The sequence below is a fragment of the Uloborus diversus genome, chromosome 10 (genome assembly GCF_026930045.1).
Source record: "Uloborus diversus isolate 005 chromosome 10, Udiv.v.3.1, whole genome shotgun sequence".
Lineage (NCBI taxonomy): Eukaryota > Metazoa > Arthropoda > Arachnida > Araneae > Uloboridae > Uloborus > Uloborus diversus.
The window spans coordinates 50,432,049-50,443,020 of record NC_072740.1 but is presented as its reverse complement, the minus strand read 5'-3'; the positions used below and the strand labels follow the sequence as shown (position 1 = coordinate 50,443,020).

The 10,972-nt window shown below is 31.3% G+C and overlaps 1 protein-coding gene across 1 annotated transcript in view; it reads left to right on the top strand.

Moving 5' to 3' along the window:
* The first annotated feature begins 2,237 nt into the window (after window positions 1-2,237).
* The window catches only part of LOC129231863 (mitochondrial 10-formyltetrahydrofolate dehydrogenase-like), a 126,648-nt gene continuing 117,913 nt past the window's right edge, over window positions 2,238-10,972 (top strand). The window contains exon 1 of the mRNA XM_054866248.1: window positions 2,238-2,471. Coding sequence (XP_054722223.1) covers window positions 2,427-2,471 — 45 coding nt within the window. The 5' untranslated portion in view covers window positions 2,238-2,426. The remainder of the gene's footprint in view (window positions 2,472-10,972) is intronic.

The window sequence follows — 10,972 nt, the reverse complement described above, 5'->3', positions numbered from 1 at the left end:
GAATAACAAACGGAAAATGTATTCCAATGATGCAAATACAAATATGTTTTATGGAACAACATCGAATAAGAGATTTTTTCGTCAATTAAAAACTGACTAACTGTTTTTCTTTTGGGATCATAGAATCACAATTCAGTGAGATTTAAAAGTAGTAATTTCTAATAAATTACTTATTACATGCGTTAATATGGCCGAACTTGCAATTTCATAAACTGATCACAGTAAAATTTTCAAGTAATTTTCAATTTTATTTTTCTATAAAATTTTGATACCGCAAAAAGTTTGTTACATCAATTTTCAAGTTTTATTTATTCATTTATTTTATTTATTTTAACTTCAAACACGAATTCTTTTTGGACATTTAATATGTTCCATGATCATGCTTAAATATTGGGGGGAAAGCATAAGTAAAAAATCTACGTAATTTGTTACTCAGAAAGGAGAGAGATGTTAAAAATAATTTAAAAGTTCAAATAAAATTTTTATCAAAATATGAAATGAATCTGAAATGAACCATGCCAAAAATATAAAGAGTTAAAATGAAAAAAAATCAATAATTATTTTTTCTCATCCTCAAACGCACGAAATGTGTAGAATTTCTTTTTTCGCTGCTGACTTAAAATCTAAAATTAGTTTTTAAACGGAAAAACACATTAACACGTAAAATTGCTCGTATTATCAAGAAAACTTTAAAGGGGAGCACTGCGACTTACCTAGTTTGGGTAAACTAATTTCCTTTTGCATACAATTTTTTGTTCAAGATATGTTTCCTATAAGTATGACGCAGATAAAAACTGCGTGTTAAAACAGAAAAAAAAATCGGAATTCAATTACTGATTCACCAGGAACGCACCTCACTCTGGCTGTCTTTCGTACAACATGCGTCTACGAAATCCACGAAAATCCAAAGAGAAAGGAGAAAGAAATAAAGAAAACCACGCCAATGAGATTGGAATACGGCGGAAGTGGCAATAAATGCTTATTTTTACTTTGCCGATGGCAATTTGATGGACCAAAGGAGAGGGGCTGAATTTCAAGGTCACACGACCCAGCTGGTTTGAAAGACGAAAGGGACATTTCCCCGTTTCGAACAAAGTACGCGACACAGCATGAAGCAGACGAAAATCGGGAACCTGCAGTTGTTGCACGAGGTTCTCGTGTTCTGAATTGACTCAAGCGCTGAGAAAATTGCCGATTAATGGGAATATTTAAGGGGAAAATGCTGCGTTTTATAAAAGCATTATCTTTCGGAAAAATTTTGTTGATGCGAGATGCAACAACTGGAAACAAAGGACAGGGGTCTTTCGGGAAGGGGGGGGGGGGTCCGGACCCCATGGACCCCCCCTTGGCTACGTCCTTGGGGGAGGGGATTTATCTTTATCTCAGGCCCGCCTCGCGGGCCCCTCAATCTCTCACGGGCCCCTGTGCAATGCATAGGCTTGCCCCCCTCTCTCGACGGCCCTGTCCCCAGATTCCTTCTGAACACCATTGCTTGGTAACCTCTAACGCAGGGCTCTCAAACTTTAACGAGTCGCGGCCCCCTTTGAAGAATTAGAATTTTCTCACTCTAGGATGCCATGAGATTCTAACGGCACAGTAGTCTAGTTTTATACACATTTTATTGTTACTATGGGCAATGAACACCTCGCGGCACTCCTCACCTATTCTTGCGGCACCCAATTCGGAAATCCCTAATCTAACATATCATAATATATTATTGTTATCACTACCTTTTTTTATTTATTTCCTTTTTTTGTAGCTGAAGGTTTGGAAATTATTTGTGAGCAAACTTTAACCAAATAAGAACTACTTTTATTTAAATTTTTTAACACATTTTTTTTAAGGGGGGGGGGAGACCCAGGCCCTCTCAGCCCCTCCCTTATGTACGCCCTTGCAATGTGATATCTTGCACAAAAGGCAGTTTTGGATCTAACGAACAGGTTCCTTGGCAGAATGCGTTTTACTTTTCGTTTTCTTATTCCGGTTTTTCCCTCACGTTGGGAGAAGTACACTTCCGCACAGTGAACCACCAAGTCCATTGCGTGGCTGAATTATGCCAGAGCCACAAACGTTTTACGTATTTCGGCTTTAATGCATTCAATTAAATAACAATTTTTGTTTGAAGAGCAGGCTGACGTGATTCCCTTCCACCAGGTGTTAGCGACCGTAGCTAGATGAGTGACCTACATATGATGCGGTGACTAACACGTCACTAAATTTTCATATTGAATCTTCGATATTGATATGTAGAAACACATGTTTCTGTCCACTTTCAACTAAGGTTTTTAAGATTTTAGCTTAGTTGTAGGTGCAATTCCATGTGTGGGTTTTGTTGTTTTTGATAATTCATCACTTATCGGGTCACTGACAGTTTAAGCCATTGTTCGGAAACTTTTGAAGTTCAAGGTCAACCGCGGGAATCAAGTATGCTGTGGACTCTGAATTTCGGCCGACGCTTTTCGACAACAAAGGTAAGCACGTGTTCTTGGAATAATTACTGTTCATTGTCACACATGATTCGATATCGTTTTACATTATTTTGAAAGAAATGTATATATTTTTTAAATTTTTCAAAATTAAATATCAACTTTTTTTGTATGAAATGAAGATTATATATATATATACACATATATATATATATATATATCAGCGTTTCTCAAACTTTGACCCGCGCACCGGCGAAATCTTTTGAAAAAAAATTTGCGGACCGGTGAGATTTTTAAAAATTTAATTTATTTGCCCTCCCCACACCAAAAAAAAAAAAAAAACACACACACACACACACACACTTATCGGGGGACCGTTAAAAAGTCGTAAAAGAAATTTGGCGGACAGGTGATACTTTTTCTTTTTTTTTTGTACAAAGCAGTAATTGATAATTAAATAAATAAATAATTAAAACTTTTTTTTGCATGAAAACTGCCATAAAATATCTCAACATAAAGATAATTTATTACTGTAATAAATAAACTAATTGCGAAAAATCGTAGTCGCATGAAATATTGTTATTATATATATTTTTTAAATTTGCATTTTTATTTTCTTTGAAAAATGTAAATTTTTGAATGTGGACAATTGCGTAGGACCACTCAAATTTTTTTTGCGGACCGGTGCCGCTCCGCCGCGCCGGACCACCGGTTCAAGAATTACTGCTCTACTATATGACCAAAAGTTTTGGGACACTTTCAAAAATTCACATTTTTAAGGATTTCTCATGAAATAAGAGATTAATTGCTTTGTAACTTTTGTCGCATAAAAGGTATGCTGCAGCTGTCGTTTTCGAATAAAAGTTATGTCATCTATGCGTTTAGGAGATCGCAACAAATTGAGGAAAACAAAAATGTTTTTGTTCATCATTCATCGTAAGAAGCTGATAAGTTGTAAATTTTAGAAATTAGTTAGCTTATTATGTACAATTATTTTATACTTTCGAGAAAGTATCACCAGGGCCAGATTAAGGCATGGGCACATGGGGCACAGGCGCAGGGGACCAACATTTGGGAGGGCACCAAATTTGTAGGTAAAATTTTGGTTTTGGACTCATTTCATATCGTACTATAGCAAGATGTAAATATTAAATCTAGAAAAAAAAAAAAAAATCCCTGTAAAAATTTAATCTCATTCGCAAATTTCAAAACCACTGTAAATTTGTTCTATACTATTTGCAACACTATTAAAAGTTTTACCATAGATAATTTTGAGATTAATGGCTTACTGCAATGGGCAAAGTTTGCCGACATCTTATGTTTAATTTTCATAATGCTACAGTGCTGGTAAAAAAAATTGCATCACCCTCGTATTTTCACAACAATGGGATTATGTGAGAAATTTTGATCGACTGATTAACGATGAATGTATGTGAAATTCTGCAAAACTTATGAAATAAACATTTCACAGCAGGAATCCGATAATTGTTACGTAGATCGGGCTGTTTCCGGGCCAAGCCAAATTGCTGACCCCATGCGCATTTTTTCATTTCTAAACCTGCGTGTGAGTTTAGAGAGAAAAAAAAAGAAAACTTAACCCCATGTCAATTTAAGTCTAATGGCTGGATAAAGGTTTTTAAATTGTTACTTACCAATTTTGCTCTATGACACGGAGCAGAATCATCCTGGAAAATGACGTTTGGAACTGAAGTAAAGTGATCCCGGATAGTAGGAAGAAATTTCTCCTCCAAAATGCCAATTTGCACCTCAGCGTTTACTGTTCCTTGCACAAAGTGAAGTTCACCAACTCCTTGATCAGAAATACATCCCCAAATCGTCTGGGATACGGGACGCTTGACTGTGTGTTGAATGCAGTCGGGATGATATTCCTCTCCTTTGCGGCGCGGGTGATGCATTTTTTTTTTTTTTTACCACCACTGTATGTCACTTCTATTTTTTTAATGTATAGGGGGAAAGGGGGCGCATGCGAACATGGTATATTTTACTAGGATAACATCAAGCAAAAATCTTGAAAAATTCTCGAGTAATGGCAGTACGAGTCCTACTTCTTGATCAAAATTTTGGAGCAATAAGACAGTTTATGTTTCTCTGGTGACAACTTCTTTGTTTTAGCTGGTGTTGTATGTAATTTTATTGCTGTCTTCTTTAGTGAAAACATATTTTAAACAAACTAATAAGCTAAACAAAATTATTGCAAACCATAAAACGAATATTCAAGCAAATTTATGACAATGTTTAAATTTTTAATTAAATTAAGAGTTTTTTTATTTTTAAAAAATAGTTATAAAGTAGGTGATGGGGCACTTGTAAACACAACATGTAGATGCACATGTGAACAGTTTCCATATCCTCTCCGTAATGAGCAGTTGCAAATTTTTGTGAAAATCGCGGCAAAAATGAACTCAACAAAACATTCCCAGAAAAAAAGTGAAAAAATTTCAAACATATTTACAGGTATATAATAATTTTGTAATTTTTTGTAAAAACTTAGCGACAGTTAATAATATTCTTTAAAATATAAAATCATTTATGCAAATAATTTACATATTCATAAAAATATGGGTAAATAAATTGTTTTTAAATTTACTGTATAACTTTTAATTATAAAGTGTTTAGAAAATTGTACCACTTTATTTATAAGCTTTATTATAATCATTACTATCATTTTTTTCCCTTAATGAGTATCCAAGTTCGTAGTTCCGACTTAGCAAAAATTGTTTGATTAATTCCAATTTTTTCACATTTTATTCAACATATTGAATATAAAATATATAAACTTCCAATAAGTCGGCTTTTTTATGTCACTAAAGTCATTTATCTGTATCAGTAGGGAGAAAAGGAGAGTTCACCAACGGGAGGGGGTGTTGGGGTGTTAACACCCCCTCCCAATCCCCCTCCTCAGCCTCCACCCCCTCCCAACTCCTCTCAATCCCCCTCTGACCTTGGGTTGAACTTCCTCCTGATAGCCGCCTCCTGGGGCCGCCGCGAGGACTCCTAGAAGGTTACGGGATTTTTTCCCGCGTTTTTGAATATTTTCGCGCGTTTTTGGACTTTGTCGTTTTTTCTTCTAACCTTATACGAAGGTTTTCGCACGACCACGTTTTCGCACGGCCGCGTTTTCGCACGACCATGTTTTCGCACGGCCGCGTTTTCACATGACCGCGTTTTCACACTTTGTCGTTTTTTACTTTTTGGATGGCAACACCAGTTTTCGAGTGGCAACACTTGTTGCTATGTTTTTTACTTTTCGATTTTTACTTTTAAGAACGTTCGTGGCGCCATCTATCGGGACTTTGACTATTTTTTTCTGGACTTAGAATATTTCTGCGAATTTAATTATTTTTATTTTACAGAGTGTCGGGAATCGAACACCATTACTTTGAGTTAGCAAAAACGTATGCTAACCACTATGCTATATTTTCCATTACTCTTTCAGTCTTAATGTGAATCTGAACCATGACAACGAATATTACAATTTAATTAATTTTAAAACCATCAATTAATTTACTCTTTAGTACTAATCAAGACACATCATTAATTAAATTTCAGCTCATAATTGAAACTATCATCATTATTATTATTTTTCATAATAACAATGTTTTTCACTTAAGTAAAGATTTATTTAAATACAACCCATTCGAGATTTTAGATTTATTTCAATGCTTTGTGGACTTGAAATATATTTTAAACTTTGATTTTCTTTTTCATGCATTTCAAATTTTATCATTTTTTTTTACAACATTGATTCTTTGCATGAATTTCAAAACTTGCAATCAATTTACTCTTAGCATTAATTAACACTTATCATTAACAAATTTTCACGGAATTTTTTAAAATCATCTTAAATATGTTTTTTTCTTTTTTTACTTTTATACAACAAAATATTTTTTCTAACTTGTTAAATTTTCTTAACTAATTTTTTTTTCTTTGTCAAATTTACAAAATAATTTTTCTAACTTGTAAAAATTTCGAAGAAATAATTTTCTTAACTAATTTTTTTTTTTTTACTTTCATACAACAAAATATTTTTTCTAACTTGTTAAAATTTCGAAGAAATAATTTTCTTAACCATTTTTTCTTACTCGTATTTTTTTTTTTTTCATTACGAATAAAAATTAAATCAATTTTTTTTTTTTTTTTTTGACTTTCATACAACAAAATATTTTTTCTTACTTGTTAAATTTTCGAAGAAATAATTAACTTAAATATTCTTTCACACATTTTGAACTTTAACGTTTTTTCCTGTCATTTAGAACTTTGATTATTTTTTTTTTTCACTATTTTAGCGTTTTTCAACTATTTTCAGTCTTTAACTATTTTCTTACTTTTAAGTCTTTAACTAATTTCAAGCATTTCAGACTTAGATTATTTTTTTGTGATTTCGATTTTTTTTAAAGTATATTTTAGAGTTTGATCATTTTCTCGCTTGTTTTTACTTTATCGTTTTTTTTCCGATATTTTTCGAAACATTATCAGGTCTACAATTTTCATCCAACTAATTTAATTTAAAAACTTGCAATCAATTTACTCTTAGTAGTAACTAACACTTATCATTAACAAATTTTCACGGATTTTAAAATAATCAACTTAATTAATTTTTTCCAGTAAGCAAATTTCGCACTCAAGTTACATTTCATCACTACATATGCTTTTCAAGAGTTTCATTTAATTCATCACATTTTATTTAATCAACTCTAATATTTATTTTTTGATTAGTATTTAACTTAGTCATTTCATCTCATAGTATTTTACTTTATTATTTTTTTTCATACAAGCACTCTTCTTAGAATAAAACCAAATTTTCACGAAGTAGATTCACTTTGACTATTTCATTTTCCCAATAATGTTTTATTTTACTTTACCATACTTTACTATTTTACTTACTGCGTTTTACTATTTATCATTCATTACAGCTTTTCTAAAATATTACTTTACAACCAACTAATTTCATTAACATAAATTTACATTTCAATTTATAAATTTCAGTTTTATTTAATTATTTTTACCTACGGTAAAATAAAACACATCACATAAAAATGTTAAACATCAATGAAGAAACCAAGAAATGTTAAAATTATAAGTCGAGTATCAAAACTTCATGTCTACAATCCTACAAATTTTAAAAATAGACTCACCGAAAAATAACTTCTACTGAAATTAATTTCAAAACTTACAATCAAATTACTCCTAGCATTAATAAACACTCATTATTAAGAAATTTTCATGGATTTTAAAAATCATCTTAAATAATTTTTTCATGTAAGCAAATTTCGCGCTCAAGTTACATTTTATCACTACATATGCTTTTCAAGAGTTTTATTGAATTTATCACATTTTATTTAATTATTTTTGATTAGTATTTAACTTAGTCATATTATCGCTTAGTATTTAACTTAATCATTTTTCTTGCTTGTTTTTACTTTATCGTTTTTTTCCCCGATATTTTTAAACTTAGAAATTTTTCACAATTAGTGACAGGAATCGAACCCACAAATTTTTCGAAACATTATCAGGTCTACAATTTTCATCCAACTAATTTAATTTAAAAACTTGCAATCAATTTACTCTTAGTAGTAATTAACACTTATCACTAACAAATTTTCACGAATTTTAAAAAATCAACTTATTTAATTTTTTTCCAGTAAGCAAATTTCGCACTCAAGTTACATTTCATCACTTTATATGCTTTTCAAGAGTTTCATTTAATTTATCACATTTTATTTAATCAACTCTATTAATTATTTTTTTGATTGGTATTTAACTTAGTCATTTTATCGCATAGTATTTTACTTTATTATTTTTTTCATACAAGCACTCTTGTTAGAATAAAACAAAAATTTTCACGAAGTAGATTCACTTTGTCTATTTCATTTTCCCGATAATAGTTTACTTTAACAACTAATTTCTTTAACAAAATCGTTATCATTTATTTTAGTCTTTATCCTTTTCGAACGATACATTCAAATGGTCAGCTATACCTTAAATTAAGAAACTTTATCTAAAATTTGACAAATTAAGTTATAGCTAACTACTGAGTAAAATTAAGTACAAAAGACTAACCTTTTTGGGGTAAAATCCCTCAAGTACCAGCTGTCGCGATGTTATTCAAAAACAATGAATGAAATTGTAATAAGTGGATTGTTAATTATAACTCAATCTCACAAATTACAACTACACGCTTGTTTTATTTGAAATCGCTGCATACAGCTGGCTGCCCATCGGCGAATCAACGCGGCTGTTGAAAAAAGCTACCCTCATCCTACAGCACTTCGGATCGTCCACACACACCGATGCGAATTGAGGAAATGACTTTATCAATATTGCTATCTACCCCTTTACCGATAACAGATAACAAACCCCACGTGCGAGTATTATTCACCCCCTAGCCTACGTCTTTCAAGTGTCGTCACTGTTTCTGACCCATTAAAATTAGTTCACGTTTCTCAAATATCAAGCACATAGATCGACAATAGCCTGATGTCAGGTTTTCCAAACAAAATTTTAGATTTTAATTCGTAGTTTCGAATTAATTTCTTTTTCATTTCAAACTTATAAAAAAAAAATTTCTAGCTTGTAAGAATATTTCTTTCAAAAACAGATTTTTGATTCAAAACAGTATTTTTTTCAAACTTGTAATATTTTTCTACTTATAAATATGAAATCAAATTTTTTTTTCCTTCAATCATATAAAATGTTTTAAAGAAATAATTTCTCATACTTGTAATGTTTTTCTACTAATAAAAATAAAATCAATTTTTTTTTTCATAATTTAAAAAAATAAAATAAATTTCCTCAACTGAATCTTCAAGCACAATGATTTAATTAAATTTAAAACTCAATAACACTTTACTCTTAGTATTAATAACTCTTTGCACTCTAAGTATTAATTAACAGACACGCATTACAAATAATAATAATAATGTTTATGATACTTACAAATCATCCACTCAAGCTTTCAAATATCCATCTAGCATGTTATTGTTCATTCGTGTGAGGGAACTTGTAATTAAACTTTACTCATCAACCGAAATTATACGCGAAAATATCACATTTTTAGCACTTAATATAATCCTACAATTAACAAATTGGTTTTAACTTTGAATTTAAGAAAAATAAAAACTATTACACACTTAGTAACATATCTATCGATGTATATTATTTCATGACAAATCACAAATAGGTGAGGGTCTTTTATCGATCATGTGACCAACTAAGTTAAGAAAGAGCGTTCTTATCTCATATGAGAATTTATAAGTCTTTAATATTTCTCTTTAATGTAAGTGTATTGATACGTACGAGTTTGTGTATGTGAATATAACTGTGTATTGTTTTCAAACCATTGACATGTTTAAGCTTTACGGTTCTAATTTTGACTTTCCACTTAGCATTAGTCGAAGTCCTTCGCATGTATTAAACTATAGAAATATCACAAAAATTATATTTTCATTCAGTCTTAATTACAAAACCATACAATAAGATGAAGACAACACCGATAGTATAAAGATTACTTACAAGAAAGTGCATATAAAAAATATATGTAAGAGTTATTCCAAAGTATAATCCATCAACCATATTCAACAGCTCAATAAAAACACAAGTCTCTTTTAAAATGATAAACACAATTTATTCACACACACAGTAAAAGACAATTAAATAAACTTACATCTTTAAGTAAAACTCTTCAAAACTTTCAAGCATATTTTTAACATCGATTGCATCAAATAAATCAGACACATGACATTTTAAACATGGACTATCAACATTCAAAGTAACGAAGTCACGAGTCAAGTTTTCCCAATTAACATTAAAAAGAGCCAGTTCGAAAAAAGTGTCGAACTTTCGACCCCTTGTTAATGATTCACATTCATGCACTCTCATGTAAAAAATGAATCCATTTTTACAATCCACACATTCTTTTTTAGAAAGGTAGTTTATGTTGCATATCAGCTCATCAAATAGACACTTACGTAGAGAATCAGCCAATTTACCAACTTCTTGTGATGTATATGTGCTGATTTTATCACATCGACAATCACAGGGATATTTTTTCTTAATTTCCGAAAGGGATGTACTCTTTTAGAGTATAAGTCATAAGTTTGTCTTTGACTTTAAGATGGTAGCAGGTTTTCACATCACACCGAATGTCGATGATGTTTCGCATCTCGCGCATGACATGGTCAATCACGTGTAATTGATCATGTCAATTTGCATGAGGTGTGATGTGAAAACCTGCTACCATCTTAAAATTACTCGTAGTAGGTCAGGATGAAGTTGGAAGTCAAAGTGTTCGCATTTTCTAAAAATCTGAATACTGTGGAAAACAACTCAACTCTGCTCAAAAGTTCGTGTGATATTCTATGACGTCAGTAGCAAGAGACTTATGTACACTTCTCATTGGTTAAAGTGAATATTCATTGGTTTATAGTGGATGTTTGGAGAATCATTTTCAGAGTGATTCTGAGCTTTGAAAGGCGTCGTGAAATTTTGTTCTATGTACTTAGGATTTTTCTTCACCCGCTAGTGTT